The sequence below is a fragment of the Lithobates pipiens genome, unplaced genomic scaffold (assembly GCF_037356315.1).
Source record: "Lithobates pipiens isolate NorthernLeopardFrog02 unplaced genomic scaffold, aLitPip1_a1.2 Scaffold_8, whole genome shotgun sequence".
NCBI classification, from domain to species: domain Eukaryota; kingdom Metazoa; phylum Chordata; class Amphibia; order Anura; family Ranidae; genus Lithobates; species Lithobates pipiens.
In genome coordinates this window covers 668,599,649-668,617,010 of record NW_027507903.1, presented here as the reverse complement: position 1 = coordinate 668,617,010, position 17,362 = coordinate 668,599,649, and the positions used below count along the sequence as shown (strand labels likewise).

The 17,362-nt window shown below is 46.9% G+C and overlaps 1 protein-coding gene across 1 annotated transcript in view; it reads left to right on the top strand.

Moving 5' to 3' along the window:
- LOC143961922 (E3 ubiquitin-protein ligase TRIM39-like) overlaps window positions 1-17,362 on the top strand; it is a 32,456-nt gene continuing 15,094 nt past the window's right edge. The window contains exon 1 of the mRNA XM_077471257.1: window positions 1-2,860. Within this exon, the coding sequence (XP_077327383.1) occupies window positions 509-2,113 (1,605 nt within the window). The 5' untranslated portion in view covers window positions 1-508 and the 3' untranslated portion in view covers window positions 2,114-2,860. The remainder of the gene's footprint in view (window positions 2,861-17,362) is intronic.

The window sequence follows — 17,362 nt, the reverse complement described above, 5'->3', positions numbered from 1 at the left end:
TTATATTATTCAGCAGGTGAGGCCGGCCGACGTCTATAGTACTCAGTCCTGTGCAGGGACAAGGTCAGAACAGAGCGCCTGTTTCTGGAACTGCAATAAACAAAACAGCTTTGCATGTTATGACTGTGGAACTACAAGTAACATATCGGCTTACTTGCTGGTCTGTAGGACTACAAGGAACAGCTTAGTAGCAGTTTTATTGCTTTAATCTGTGACAGTTGTAATCTGTTTTTGCATTCCTATTCACTTGTATGGGGAGAAAATCAGTTGTGAACAAATGTTTGTTGACACCGGTCCTAATTATCACCAGAGTGACCTATATTTTCCCGAGACCGGCACATTATGGAGGAGATTCTTCCAATATTGGTGTCCCTCCATATAACGAATCCTATGAATAAAGTACAAGTCACAGCCCAGCCTCGCCCTGTGTAGGAGGAAGTGACCCTCCCAACTGCATTCTTCTCCGGTGTCAGAGAACTTCATTTCATTTCCTCGTCTGCTGTCAGCGATGGCGTCTTCTGATCTAAGAGCTGAGTTGGAATGTTCCGTCTGTCTGAACATTTATACAGATCCTGTAACCCTGAGATGTGGACACAACTTCTGCCGGGTCTGTATTGATCGTGTGCTGGATACACAGGAGGGGTCTGGAGGATATTCCTGTCCTGAATGCAGAGAGAAGTTTCCGGATCAGCCTGCACTGCACAGGAACATAACACTACGTAACATAGTGGGGAATTTCCTGTCTGCTCAGCCACATCAGGAGGAGTCCGGGGTCTTCTGTACTCACTGTGTGGACTCTCCTGTACCTGCTGTTAGATCCTGTCTGCACTGTGAGGTTTCTCTGTGTGATAAACACCTGAGAGTCCACAAAAAGTCCCCAGAACACGTCTTATGTGACCCCACCTTGTCCATGGAGAGCAGGAAATGCTCCGTCCATAAGAAGATCCTGGAGTATTACTGCACTGAGGATAATTCCTGTGTCTGTATGTTGTGTGTGATTGGAGGACATAAAGGACATGAGATGGAGTCACTGGATGAAGCTTCTGAGAAGAAGAAGAAGACACTGAGGAATGTTCTGCAGAAACTTCTGACAAAGAGAGAGGAGACGGAGGAAAGAGTCCAGATTCTGCAGGAACACAGGAGGAAAGTAGAAGAAGAAGCAGCTGGTGACACCGAGAGAGTCACTGTCCTGTTTAGAGATCTCAGGAGACGTCTGGAAGACCTGGAGAAGAGAGTCCTGAGGGAAATCTCCGGGAGGGCAGAGCGGATCTCCATCTCCATCCGGGATCTGGAAATAAAGAAGGAGGAGCTGTCCAGGACGTTGCGTCACATTGAGGAGCTGTGTAACGTGACGGATCCACTGACTGTCTTACAGGAATCAGACACAGGTGACTTGTGTGATACTGAGGATGGAGATAATGAGGACAGAGAGAGACATGAGGAGCTCTTCCATGATGGAGGGGGTCTGGATGTGGATGGGATATCACACACATTACACACATTATCTGATATAATAACAGAGGTAAATGTATCCTCCTATATACAGGGAGCTGCAGACATATTACTGGATGTAAATACAGCTCAGAATAATCTCCATATATCAGATGACAGGAAAACTGTATCCTGGTCACATAGAAAACAGAATCGTCCAGAAACACCAGAGAGATTCCAGAATTGGTATCAGGTGTTGAGCAGTCGGAGTTTCTCCTCAGGGAGACATTACTGGGAAGTGGATGTCGGGGGGTCAGATGGATGGGTATTCGGGATGTGTTACCCCAGTATAGACAGGAGAGGAGGAAGGCAGTCAGAGATTGGATATAATAAGAAGTCCTGGGGCTTGTACAGGAATGGTGATCAGTATGGGGTGATACATGACAGTAAAGTGATTCCCTTACCCTCCAATATCTCCAGTAACAGAGTCAGGATAGATCTGGATTATGAGGTCGGACGGATCTCCTTTTATGATCTGTGTGACCCGATCCGACATCTCCACACCTTCACCACCACCTTCACTGAGCCCCTCCATGCTGGGATAGGTGTATGGAGAGGTTGTATAAAGATATGTGGGGGGAGGGGAAGGAGTCCTGAGCACTCGGTGGGTGTAATACAATGAGGTTGGCACTGGAGTGGAGGGATTTTGGCACATCACATTATTTGGATAAACAATTATTTTGTCTTCACTAATGAACTTCCATTCATATGACTTCATACTTAAAGGGATTTGCACTTATTTCTTGCTCTGAGATCTGATGTGATTGTTTTCCATTTTTATTCTTACTATGATGATTGTCATTTTTTATACTTACTTAGTTTCATAGTATTAGAGGGATAGAGCACCTATTATATGTTATTAGTCCCGCAGGGTTTTCTATGATAAATATATTTCTATGAGACTTCTCCATCCCTCCCTCTCAGATCACTGTGATTGGCTGGAATATCTCTAATTATAGCGAGGGGTGGGGATTCACCAGTAACAACACTTTGTGGTGCAATTTGTGTCCATACAAAATAAATGGGTGTAAATCGCACTGCAATAATGTGGTGTGATTCCTGTGTGAATCGCATGGAGTTTGCCGCACTGCTCCTGTGTGACTCCAGGCTGAAATCACTATGACAAGCTCGGCTTCACACAGGAGCGGTGGGGGAACATCATGTGATTTGGGCAGAAATCGCACTGCATTCCACTTCAAATTCTTTGCAGTGCGATTTGCTCCCATTCATTTTCCATAGATGTAAAACTCACCACAAATGATCGGTTCTTGTTATCAGCGAGTACTTGGCCGAAAGTATTGGTACTCGCCGGCATTGGTGCATCCCTAGTGAGGGGGATGTGATCTATATACCTATCTAACGTGGAGAGGTGACCCTGCCCCTGTCAGGTTTTTATTGCTGTCTCCGTCCCATTTAGAGAGAGCCCCCCCCTCTATCTGTCCTGGTGAATGTTATCACCCAAAGTGAAAGAAAATTCCAAATTCCGAGTTGTTACCAGAACTGGAATGGAGGGGAAATCCTCCAATGGTGACAACCAGGGATTTCCTCACTTTCGAGGCATTTCCTGTCACTTCCTGTTTGAGTTATTGGAGAGGAAGTGAAGGGACGTCTCCCCAATGGAAAACAGATGGTAATAAATTACTAACAGAGGTTATAACCCTCCCTTAGTCTTTCCAAAATGAACAACATTTTTTTGTCTTGAGTGCTACTTTAATTTCCCAAATGGGAAGTTCCCATATTATATCAGCAACTTCCCTTTCCCCGATGTTCTGCCCCTCCTCCTCATGGTGGCGCTATGTCCAGCCATGATCAGACACAGAGGGTGGAGATGATCCATCAGTACAGAGAATGCAGTGCGGTCATTGTGATGGGATAGGATGTGGTCATCTCTACATCTAGGAGGGGTCACATGACCCCATGTGGGGGGAGGGGATGGGGAAGGACAGAAGTGAGGTCTAGTAGATGGTGGGGGGGTGATGAGCTCCGTCTGTACTGGGAGGACTCATGGAGATCAGTGGAGGAGTGAATGGTTGGAGGTGGGGCAGAGGAAGAGGAGCAGTATAACCCGGGGTGTGTGTGTACAGAGCAGCATAGAGCTCTCACCTTCCCCAGGAAGTACAGGGCATGAAAAGGAGACACATACTGCTAATATATCATCACACACTAACCTGTCTGCATCCAACACAATTGTATTCTAGTCAAAAAAAGGGGGGGAGAGCAAGGGGAGGGGGGACTTTATATGAAGCACGTGACTGCAAGGGAGCAATTAGGTGAACATAAGGAAATGTATTGAATACAAATTGGTACAGATATATAATAGCGGTATGAATGGTACATGATAATATACATATATTACATGATGAATAGTATATTGTGAACATGCAGGTAATACTGGTAGCAATGGTAATAGGTAATTATGGTAAAAACAAATAGCGTGGCAATAACATCTCATGATATGACCACAATAAGTTTCCTAGTTCACCACAAACGATTTTATGTAAAACCATAATACAGAATAATGGCTGCGGGGCCTATGGCCTTACTGAGCCTGCAAGGTTAGGTATTTCATAAGCTTGGAAGCTATAAGTGAAATGGATAAAGACACGGTATCTGGTAGCTTTACGCGTTTCATGGCTTTAGTGCCACTCGTCAGGAGCAAGCACGTGAGATATCTGAAATGAAAATAGTATGAGCAAGAGCGTAAAGAGCAGATACTGGTTGGGGGTGGTGTATGTAATGGGAATCCCTAAAACCAGTAAACTTACTGAGGTTGTATGTGTTGATGGCCTGGCGCCGGGGCTCCATAGGCCATCCAAGGGCACCCCCAACCCGGAGCCGTGGTGGACCGCCCAACGGAGGTGAGACGGGCGACCACACAGGAGGGCGAGGAGACATGAGGCATTACTGTCAAAAAAGTGGAGATTGTTAAGCCAAGGGGATAGTGAGTGATAGATGTTATTAAGGTGAAGGAGAAGGGCAAAGGCCCATACTAATAAGAGAGGTGCTAGAGTAAAAATCGGCACCCAAAGTGTGCATTAGGATGGGATACGGTGAGGTGGTGCCAACCCACAATGGGGTCAGGGTTAGTGAGGGAAGGAAATATAGGGGGGAGTGATGAGAATACAGTGTTACCTTATAGGGATGAGAAACCCAACCAGAGGAAAAAAGGAACGTGATGTCCAGTGTGTAGATAGCCTCAAAGGCCGAGATCATCCGGGAGGGGATGCCCATATACACCCCGTGGGTCAGACAACCTAGTCTCCGACCCATCGGCACACCAACACCTCCCAACACCCACAAGATGGCCTATGGGGCCACGCCATCAACACACACAACCTCAGTAAGGTTACTGGTTTTGGGGGTTCCCATTATATACCCCACCCCCAACCAGTTTCCTCCATGTACTTTACGCTCTTGCCAGTTTCATTTCAGATATCTCACATGCTTTCTCCTGACCAGTGGCATTAAAGCCACGAAACGCGTAGAGATACCAGATGGTGTGTCTTTATCCATTTCACTTATACCTTCCAAGCTTATGAAATTCCTAACCTTGCAGGCTCAGTAAGGCCATAGGCCCCGCAGGCATTATTCTGTATTATGGTTTTACATAAAATCGTTTGTGGTGAACTAGGAAACTTATTGTGGTCATATCATGAGATGTTATTGCCACGCTATTTATTTTTACCATGCTTACCTATTACCATTGCTACCAGTATTACCTGCATGTTCACACTATACTATTCATCATGTAATATATGTATGTTATCATGTACCATTCATACCGCTATTATATATGTGTACCAATTTGTATTCAATACATTTCCTTATGTTCACCTAATTACTCCCTTGCAGTCACGTGTTTCATATAAAGTCCTCCCCCTTGCTCTCTCCTTTTTTTCTTGACTTAGATTGGGATGGAAATACGTGACCTCACCAGGCCATGGCATCCCTAACTACAAACAACCCCCTCTTTACAATTGTATTCTAGGAATCTGTATGGAGGAAGTATGGTGGCCGCCACTGATAACTACTTCTAAAGAATACTAGTTCCCTGGCTGTCATTCTGATCCAATGGCTTCTGTACTTTCTATGTCAGTAACCTGGAACAAGTATTCAGACTCGGAGTTCTGACTTAACTCTGATTTCCTGATCGGCATGATTGTTCCAGGTCAGTGTCCCCAAATACTGAGTCCCCAGACAGCCAGGAGAATAGCATTTTCAGAAGACGTCCAGCAATGGCCCCTCCATATTCCCCTCAGTACAGGTGTAATGGAAGTCACAGCCGGGGAATTTCTTGTTGTGTTTATTTTCATTTTACCCGAATATAAAATGCTGAATGATAATCTATAATGACTTTTGTTTTTTTTCTTCATTTTTGTGGAATATTTACAGATTCATAATCTGATCTTTTATGTCACTTTTCTTATTACTTGTATACTTAATGTGATTGTAGCCGTATTACTGCAATTGTGACAGAGAAAATTGAGTACTGTCCGTGATACTTTTTTTTATTTGCACTAACATACAATTTTTCAGGACAAGCTTTCGGGGTGTGTCCCCTTCATCAAGGTCCAAGCAGTACTGATTTACAAATTTTTAAGCAGAATGTAAAAACAAAAAAAAACAAAACAAAAAAAACACCTTTGAGGGAAAGAAGAGAAAAAAAAGAGAAAAAAAACAACAAAAAAACACATACAAATCAATGGCAATAAAGATAACAGAAGAGTTAGTGAGATAAGACAGAGGGAGAGCTATGGGATGGAGGGGGGGGGGGGGTTCACAACCGGACCACACTATAGAAGACCTCAATGTTTTAGTTCTTAAAGGGAATTTCAGAACTATCCAGGAAAGGAAAACCTTTGAACTAAGAATGATAATTCTTTTTCACACAAAAAATAATGGCCTGAATTTAGATATAGGTTTCCTTACTCATTATACTAAAGTTTTACAACACCCTCTGTGACTAGCAACCCCCCCCCCCCCTCCATTCCATAGCTCTCCCTCTGTCTTATCTCACTAACTCTTCTGTTATCTTTATTGCCATTGATTTGTATGTGTTTTTTTTTTTTTTTGGTTTTTTTTTCTCTTTTTTTTTTCTCTTCTTTTCCTCAGAGGTGTTTTTTTTGTTTTGTTTTTACATTCTGCTTAAAAATTTGTAAATCAGTACTGCTTGGACCTTGATGAAGGGGACATACCCCGAAAGCTTGTCCTGAAAAATTGTATGTTAGTTCAAATAAAAAAAAGTATCACGGACAGCACTCAATTTTCTCTTATTGGCCCCTCCATATTCCCCTCAGTACAGGTGTAATGGAAGTCACAGCCGGGGAATTTCTTGTGTTTATTTTCATTTTACCTGAATACAAAATGCTGAATGATAATCTATAATGTCTTTTGGTTTTTGTTTTTTTGTGGAATATTTACAAATTTATAATCTGATCTTTTATGTCACTTTTCTTATTACTTGTATGAAATTTTCATATTAGAAATAAACATTTAATACAGATCTCCTCCATGACGTCGTGTTACAGAGAATTCTGGGCTTTCCAATAAGACAGCCCGGCACTAGCTGGTCACTTGTGGACTGTCTCCCTCTAATTCAGTGGTGGGTGCTAAAAATTTTGAGGGGGCGCAAACAAAAAAATTCTGAAAAATACTGAAAAAATACATCAAATGCAGCCACTGTGCCCATCAAATGCCGCCACTGTGCCCCATCAAATGCCGCCACTGTGCCCCATCAAATGCAGCCACTGAGCCAACATCCCCCCCCCGCCTGCTCATCCGCTGCTTGCTGACTGTCCGGCACTTACCTTAGCTTGGTAGGGGATCAGGCAGCGGGTCAGGTGGTGAGCTGTGGGATGGTCGGATGAGCAGCGGGTCAGGTGGTGAGCTGTGGGATGGTCGGATGAGCAGCAGGTCAGGTGGTGGCTCCTGTGTCTTCCATTTTTCTCACTCTCTTCTTCCATTCCATTCTGTTAGGCGTCCAATCGGAACGCCTGTACCTTCAGCCAATCAGGTGAGGGGTATTAGGCCCGCGCCTCCTGATTGGCTGAGAGGCGGTTCAGTGTAAAGCCCCGTACACACGAGCGGACTTTTCGACATCTAAAGTCTGACGGACTGAGTCCGTCAGACTATTCGATCGTGTGTGGGCTGCAACGGACTTTAGCTTTGCTAAAGTCTGACGGACTTTAGAAATGAAGCATGCTTCAAATTTTCCCGACAGAACTCCGCCGGACCCGGTCCCTTCGAAAAATTCGATCGTGTGTGTGCTACTCCGACGGACTAAAACTGACGCTAGGGCAGCTATTGGCTACTGTCTATGAACTTCCTGTGTCGAATCCAGTCGTACATCATCACGTTCGACTCCGTCTGAGTTTGGTGTGATGGTGTGTGGCCAAGTCCGTTCGGTCGAAAACTCCGCCAGAACTCTGTCGGAACTCCGGCGGAGCTCCGGCGGAACTCCGTTGGAAGTCTGTCAGACTTAATCCCTCTCGTGTGTACGCGGCATTAGAATAGGAATATTCGTTCCCCTTTCTAACACACCTGGGGGGACTGCGAGTGCAATGCTCTGCGCTCACAGCCCACCTTTATTGAAGCCTATGGCTCTAATCTGGTGCTTCTATAAAACACCCCCGCCACTGGAATTCAGGTGCCCGGCGTCCGAAAAGGGGTCGGATACCTGAATAGGGGGCGGCTACAGTGGCCATGGATATCCATTCTACACAGAGGGGGCAGTGCCCGGCCGCCCCTAATGGATGCACTGCCACTCCTCTAATTATACCCCCCATACAAGAGGTTTCTATTTGAAAATATGAAGAAGTTGTTGGGTCTGCAGACTGCAGTCCCGTGCCTGAGCAGCCTGCACATGCCCTGCAGGATTTTCATGTCTATAAGGCTTGGCTGATCACAGATCGGAGTAAGGGGTCGATCCCAACCCCTTACCACGTGATCAGCTGTCAGCCAATGACAGCTGATCATGTGATGTAAACAGAGCCGGTAATCTGCTATTTTTTCTCCTCCCGCTGACAGAGTGAGGAGAAAAAGAAAAGCCAATCACTGGGGGGCCATGAGAGGGACAGCAGTCCCGCCAGTGCCACCAACAGTACACAACAGTGTCGCCTACCAGTGTCCACCAGCGCCATCCATCGGTGCCCACAGTGCCACCTATCAGTGCCTCATCAACAGTGCTGCACATCAGCGTCACCTACCAGTGCCCATCAGTGTCACCTACCAGTACCCATCAGTGCCATCTTATCAGTGCCCAGCAGTACCGCCTCAACTGTGCCTATCAGTACCCATCAGTACAGCCTCATCAGCGCATATCAATGAAGGAGAAAAATGACCTGTTTGCAAAATGTTATAACAAACTATGAAACATGATTTTTTTTCTAAATGTTTTTTTTTTTTTTATGTAGCACTGACCCCCAAAGGAGCTGCTAATTTGAGTTGGGCCTGCACTCTTCTGAGAAACCCCCCTTCTGTGTAACTCTGTCCCCTTGGCACAGCTGTGGTGCAATAATAACAATACAGTACAATATAAACAGTATAAGGTACCTGTATCGATCCCTCAGGATCCTCTGGCTCCACCTGGTGGGGAAAGACAATAGGCCACCACTTGTACTCTTCACCAGAAATACTTTTACTGAAAGTATAACAAATAAGTGGTTACATGGATTGCACGGTTGTCCCAACGTAGAATGTCAGTACAGAATAAATCAACAGTCAGATACAATAAGCGAGATGCAAGTATGTTATTATCTAGACCTGGGAGCTTCCCTTACTTAAAGCGGGATTCCACCCTAAAGTGGAACCTCCGCTCATCGGATCCCTCCCCCCCTCCGGTGTCACAATTGACACCTTTCAGGGAGGAGGGGGGGTGGAGATACCTGTCAAAGACAGGTATTTTCACCCACTTCCGGGCATAGACTCCCACGGGAGTCTACGCCATATCCTGCCCTGCCGCGCTGTCTGCTGGGACACACAGGGGTCCCAGTGACAGCGCGGACCATTCATATTGCGCGGCGCGGCTCGCGCATGCGCAGTAGGGAACCGGGAAGTGAAGCCAATTCGCTTTACTTCCTGATTCCCTCACCTCGAATGGCGGCGGCAGCAGCCGAGGGCCGAGCGGTCGATCGGCCTCGGCATCGCTGGAACCCGGGACAGGTGAGTTTCCATTTATTAAAAGTCAGCAGCTGTAGTATTTATAGCTGCTGGCTTTTAATATTTTTTTTGGGCGGAATCCCTCTTTAACCAGTTCTTGACCGCTGGCCGTCAAATGACGGCCAGGCGGCGCTCCTATTGTGGCGGGAGGCCGTCATATGACGGCCTCCCGTTTAAGCAGGGAATGCGCGCGATCGTGCGCGCGCATCCCTGTTTCTTCGGTGGCGGCGTGTCACGGAGACACCGCTCGCCACCGAAGGGGGTGAACAGCCATTCGTTATGGCTGTTTACCACGTGATCGGCCGTGATGAAGTCACGGCCGATCACAGATGGTAACACCCCGAACGTGCACGGCGCATGCGCGTGATCGCGAGCGCGCTGCGCGTGCACGTCGGTGGCGGCGTGTTCCCCGGGAACACTGCTCGTCACCGACGCTGGTAAACAGCCATTGGCCGGCTGTTTACCCACGTGATCGGCTGTGAAAGTATCACAGCCGATCACTCAAATGTAAACAAACCGCGGTAACGGGATGTTACCGGGTTCTCCTCCTCACACACCGATCGTGTGTGAGGAGGAGATTGCGGTAACATCTCGTTACCGCCCACAGTGTACACCAAACATACTGATTCCCCCCCCCCCAATAAAGAGGACCTGTCACCACCCCCTCATAGTACCTGTCAATCACAGTCCATCAGAGTACCTGTCACAGCCCATCAGAGTATTTGAGTACCTGTCACAGCCCATCAGAGTACCCGAGTACCTGTCACAGCCCATCAGAGTACCCGAGTACCTGTCACAGCCCATCAGAGTACCCGAGTACCTGTCACGGCCCATCAGAGTACCCGAGTACCTGTCACGGCCCATCAGAGTACCCGAGTACCTGTCACGGCCCATCAGAGTACCCGAGTACCTGTCACGGCCCATCAGAGTACCCGAGTACCTGTCACGGCACATCAGAGTACCCGAGTACCTGTCACGGCACATCAGAGTACCCGAGTACCTGTCACGGCACATCAGGGTACCCGAGTACCTGTCAGGGCACATCAGGGTACCCGAGTACCTGTCCCGGCACATCAGGGTACCCGAGTACCTGTCCCGGCCCATCAGAGTACCCGAGTACCTGTCCCGGCCCATCAGAGTACCCGAGTACCTGTCCCGGCCCATCAGAGTACCCGAGTACCCGTCCCGGCCCATCAGAGTACCCGAGTACCCGTCACTGCACATCAGGGTACCCGAGTACCCGTCACGGCACATCAGGGTACCCGAGTACCCGCCACGGCACATCAGGGTACCCGAGTACCCGCCACGGCACATCAGGGTACCCGAGTACCCGTCACGGCACATCAGGGTACCCGAGTACCTGTCACGGCCCATCAGGGTACCCGAGTACCTGTCACAGTCCATTAGAGTACCCGAGTACCTGTCACAGTCCATCAGAGTACCCGAGTACCTGTCACAGTCCATCAGGGTACCCGAGTACCTGTCACAGCCCATCTGAGTACCCGAGTACCTGTCACAGTCCATCAGGGTACCCGAGTACCTGTCACAGTCCATTAGAGTACCGAGTACCTGTCACAGTCCATTAGAGTACCGAGTACCTGTCACAGTCCATTAGAGTCCCGAGTACCTGTCACAGCCCATCTGAGTACCCGAGTACCTGTTCCAGTCCATCTGAGTACCCGAGTACCTGTCACAGTCCATCTGAGTACCCGAGTACCTGTCACAGTCCATCTGAGTACCCGAGTACCTGTCACAGTCCATCTGAGTACCCGAGTACCTGTCACAGTCCATCTGAGTACCCGAGTACCTGTCACAGTTCATCTGAGTACCCGAGTACCTGTCACAGTCCATATGAGTACCTGTCACCGCCCTTCAGAGTACCCAAATACCAGTCACCAAACCATCAGAGTACTTGTCACCAGGCCATCAGAGTACCTGAGTACTTGTCACCAGGCCATCAGAGTACCTGAGTACTTGTCACCAGGCCATCAGAGTACCCGAGTACCTGTCACCAGGCCATCAGAGTACCCGAGTACCTGTCACCAGGCCATCAGAGTACCCGAGTACCTATCACCAGGCCATCAGAGTACCCGAGTACCTGTCACCAGACCATCGGAGTACTCGAGTACCTGTCACCAGGCCATCAGAGTACCCGAGTACCTGTCACCAGGCCATCAGAGTACCCGAGTACCTGTCACCAGGCCATCAGAGTACCCGAGTACCTGTCACCAGGCCATCAGAGTACCCGAGTACCTGTCACCAGGCCATCAGAGTACCCGAGTACCTGTCACCAGGCCATCAGAGTACCCGAGTACCTGTCACCAGGCCATCAGAGTACCCGAGTACCTGTCACCAGGCCATCAGAGTACCCGAGTACCTGTCACCAGGCCATCAGAGTACCCGAGTAGCTATCTCCAGCCCATCAGAGTACCCGAGTACCTATTTGCAGCCCATGTCTCATAGAATATACGTTGGGGTGTTTGCTTTCCAAAATGGGGTCATTTTGTGGGTAATTGCACTGTCCTGGTGGTCCAGGACCTTCAAAAGTGTGATGGGTAGGAATGAAATGAGATGTGTCATTTATGCTCCTAGAACGCCTGAACGTACTACTTCAATGTTCGGCCTCTCTATGTGGCCAGGCTGTGTAAAAGTCACACACATGTGGTATTGCCATACTCGGGAGGAGTAGCAGAATGTATTTTGGGGTGTAATTTTTGCTATATACATGTTATGTGTTAGAAATATCTTATAAATTGACAATTTTGTGTAAAAAAAAAATGCGTTTTAATTTTTTTCCACATATTCCAAAAACTTCTGGAAAATAAATAACCATTCAAAAGACTCATTATGCCTCACAGATTATACGTTGGGGTGTTTGCTTTCCAAAATAGGGTCATTTTATGGGAAATTCCATTGTCCTGGTACTCCAGGGCCTTCAAAAGTATAATAGGTGGTTGAGAAACGAGATGCGTCATTTTTGCTCGTAGAACGTCTGAAGGTACTACATCAATGTTGGTGCTCTGTATGTGGCCAGGCTGTGTAAAAGTCTCACACATGTGGTATCGCCGTACTCAGGAAGAGTAGCAGAATGTATTTTGGGATGTAATTTTTGCTATATACATGCTATGTGTTAGAAATATCTTATAAATTGACAATTTTGTGTAAAAAAAAATGCGTTTTAATTTTTTTCCACATATTCCAAAAACTTCTGGAAAAAAATTAACCATTCAAAAGACTCATTATGCCTCACAGATTATACGTTGGGGTGTTTGCTTTCCAAAATGGGGTCATTTTATGGGAAATTCCATTGTCCTGGTACTCCAGGGACTTCAAAAGTGTAATACATGGTTGAGAAATGAGATGCGTCATTTTTGCTCGTAGAACGTCTGAAGGTACTACATCAATGTTGGGCCTCTGTATGTGGCCAGGCTGTGTAAAAGTCTCACACATGTGGTATCACCGTACTCGGGAAGAGTAGCGGAATGTATTTTGGGGTGTAATTTGTTGTATGCATATGCTGTGTGTGAGAAATAACCTGATAATATGACAATTTAGTAAAAAAAAAAAAAAAAAAAATCTTCATTTTGCAAAGAATTGTGGGAAAAAATGACAACTTAAAAAAACTCACCATGCTACTTACTTAATACCTTGGGATGTCTACTTTGTAAAAAGGGGTCATTTGGGGGGTATTTGTACTTTCCTGACTTGTTAGTGTCTCAAGAAATGAGGTACACCTGATGTACTGAAGGCCTGATCAGAAGTGATGAATTTTCAGTGATTGGCACCATAGTTTGTAGACTCTATAACTTTCACGAAGACCAAATAATATATACTAATGTGGGTTATTTTTACCAAAGATATGTAGCAGTATAAATTTTGGCCAAAATTTATGAAGAAAAATTACTAATTAGCAATAATTTATGACAGAAACTAAGAAAAAGACATTTTTTTCACAAAATTTACGTTTTATTTTATTTATAGCACAAAAAATAAAAAACCCACTAGTGATTAAATACCACTAAAAGAAAGCTCTATTTGTGTGGAAAAAAGGACGCAAGTTTCATATGGATACAGTGTTGGATGACTGAGTAATTGTCATTCAAACTGTGAGAGCGCTGAAAGCTGAAAATTGGTCTGGTCAGGAAGGGGGTGTAAGTGCACTGTACTGAGGTGGTTAAAGTCTATGTGAGGCCTCACTTAAAGTATTTCCTCTTGTATCTTCTTTCTTCGCTAGCTTAAATGGTTCCTCAGGTAATTGTAAACCAAAGGGGTAAGTGGAGAAAGTTAACTCAGAATACTCCAGGTATAACTCCAAGAACTTGCAATCACACTTGGGCGCTAAAGTGAACTGGGCCCCAAGCCTACTAAATGTCAGTTCCTCAGTTACGCTTCCGTAAAACAACAGGTTCCAGCGAGGCCTGAGAGTAAGTCTAACTGCGTGCAATAGTATTAACCGGTGGGCCGTAACTCGCTCACCAACTGGATCAGAGTTCGGGGTGATGGCTTTGGTTTGATGAATGCAGCTTGCTCCCACTTAGACTGGGCCAGATGCTCTGTCTGGATCCGGTCCTCCGGACGCTGACTGGATCCGGTCCTCTGGACGCTGACTGGATCCGGTCCTCCGCTACTCTGACAAGCGTCTCCGAACCTCGTCGATCCGATCACCAGCTCTCAGGCTCCGTTAAGTCACCTCGCAAATGGTCCGGTTTGCACTCCGCAGTGACTGTCTGCCAATGTGTCCGAGAACCTTCCACACGGTTCCGCACAGGCAGGCAAAGTGGTCCCAAGAGACTAAATATGGCCGCTGCAGCTCCTTTTATCCCCTACCCAGCATGCACTGCCTATCAGAGTGTTCATGGGTAGGTCACACAGACTCCTGGGTAACAAAAGGTCAAACCTCTTATCAACACAAACATCACTACCTATGAAAGTCTTTTGTGTTCTAAAACCAGCATATCTGTGCATTACCAGATTGTGTCAGTAGATGGCTCTAAACACTGAGCCATCGCAATGTCCACAGATTGAACATTGATCTAAACATAACTACATTAATACACAATTATGTCCCCGCTACATTTATTTGTTTAGCAAAAAATAAAAATCCCAGCTGTGATTAAATACCATCAAAAGAAATCTCTATTTGTGTGAAATAAATGATAAAAATGTCATATAAGTACAGCGTTGTATGACCGCGCAATTGTCATTCAAAGTGCGTTGAAAGGTGAAATTGGTCTGTGCAGAAGGGGGGTTCAAGTGCCCAGTAAGCAAGCGGTTAATCACCACAAAATGAAAAAAAAAAACCTGAAATTTTTGAAAAAGAAAAAAGTTTTCTTCGTTTTCTCTTGTTTTTTAGAATTTTGCATAAGAGTAATTTTTCATCATCACTGATGTGCACTGAGGATTCTGCACTGATAGAATGCAATGATGATCAGTGCCCTGATTATCAGTGTAAATGTCCCCTGTAACTGGACAGCCAATCATTGTCTTTCCTTTCCTCAGACACTGACAGCGCTGAGGAAAGGAATTGACAAATCACCTGCATTTCTTTACATTTCATCAGCTGTGATTGGACGCGGCTGATCACATGGTACAAAGGCTTACAACATCGGCTCTTTACCAGGATCCACCGGTAAGTGTCTCTGGGGACGCACAAGCGGCACGCTGTGAAGGACGTCATATGACATCCAGTCAGAATGGTAAAGCCCCTCCCGGCCGTCAGTCTGCTATAGGCCAGGCAGGGAAGGGGTTAAAAATGACCTTTCCATTTCAATCTGCATCTCCGGAATTTTCTGTAAAATTCAATGCAATATAACAATGTGGAGGCCTTGTGTGCACAGCGAGTGTACAGACAGAATTTCCCCAAAAATCATTTCCTGCTGGTGTGATCGACTCTCTCATTTTCCCAGAAGTCTGCAAGTCAGGTTTTAGGCATCCTCTGCAACAAAACTTTTATTTTTGGTGGGATACTCCCAGGGCCGGCCCCACCATGGGACCCAGTGGGACCATTGCCCCAGGCGGCACTTGAAGAGAGGCGCCAGCCGTGGGCCGGGTGGTGAGTGAGCACGCGGTTGTGTGAACGGGTGGGTGGCTCAGAGGGTGAGTGAGCTGGCGGGCGGCTCGGGGAGTGAGCGGGTGGGCCGGCCAGAGGGTGAGCCAGCAAACAGGACAGTTGGCAGGTGAGTGGGTGGGCTGGCCAATCAGTGGGCCGGCAGGTGGGGGACCAGAGAGATGACATCATCTCTAACCGCCCACCCTGCATCACTGCAGTTCCGCTCTCACTGTGCAGACAGATGACATCATCTCTCTACTTCCTGACTTCACTCTGGGACACAGCAAGTGACAATCCGCACCTTAGCAGGCAAGTGACAATCTGCAATGTGTGGCAGGTGACGTGGCAAGTGAAAATCCGCATCAGGTGGCCGGTGACGGTGGCAGGTGACAAGCTCAGGGCGCCCACTGATTATTATGATGAGTTGCACTTCAATCATCCTGACACCATAACAATCATGGTGTCCTGATGACTGAAGTGCTAACGCCAGCTATTGCCCCGATAAATTACCTGCAAAAAAAGTATTTCCTGGCACTACCCCTCCCGAGACTAGACTCTGGATCCGCCCCTGCGTGGCCACCCCAGTATTCAGAGCGCTCGGCCTCCATGCCTAGTAAATTAGCTCCACCCACCTCTTCCATCGTCTTCAGTTTGGCTCATAGCCCGAGGGAAGGGAGCACGTCTGAAGAGAGCTGCCTGTGAGCTGCCTATGCAGATGAGCTGAGCTGTCCACAGTCCACCTGCACAGCACCTGCCGCTGTCTGAGGTGTTGCAGCCTGTCACTGTGTCCATTTTCTGGAGGCTCGGAAGTCGGCATTGACCCTAGGGTTGCCACCTGTCCAGGATTCACCCGGACAGTTCGGGTTTGGAATCATGTGTCCGGGTTTCAGATTGCCTGAAACCCGGACACATTAATCAGATTGGACTATGGCTTCCCAGCAGGGTTGCTGGCTGCAGTTGTCTAAGCTGAGAGTGTCTGCCACTTTCTTTCACACTGCCCAAAGCCAGCACTAACAACCCCTCCCCCCCAAACACACAAACAGATAGGAGAGGAGAGAGGGCTCAATCTGCCCCTCTTCCTCCTGCCCCTACCCCTCTGTGTCTGCGCACACTCCAATCCTTGGGGCTGCAGACAAGAAAAGAGGGGGCTGGAAATTTGAAGTCCAACAGCTTCAGATACATCCGAATGAGAGGTTCTGTGAGTTCACCATCCATCCCTCTCTGTGACTGACGTCTCTCCTGCCTCTGAGTGAGTACACTAAAGGTAAATCAGGGTTCTCAGAGCATCCCTTACATCAGACTTCCTCTATACACCAGAGGCCACGGTGTTCTCCCTAACATCAGAGTTCTCAGTGTTCCCCCTCCTTAAATCAGGGTTCCCAGAGCATGCCTTATGTTGGGGTCACCAGAGTTCTCCTTTACATCAGAGTATGCAGAGTCCCCCCATACAGTGAAAATTAACTCTGCGAGTTCAGATGTAAAAGGGGAACTCTGTGGACTCAGATGTAAAGGGGGACTCTTGTTATTAAATTCATATGATTAGAAATGTTATTTCATAGCAAAATTATATGTATAGTTTATAAAAATATATATATATATATATATATATATTGCTCCGCACCACTAAAGTGTTCGGGTTTAACTTGAAGAAAAGGTGGCAACCCT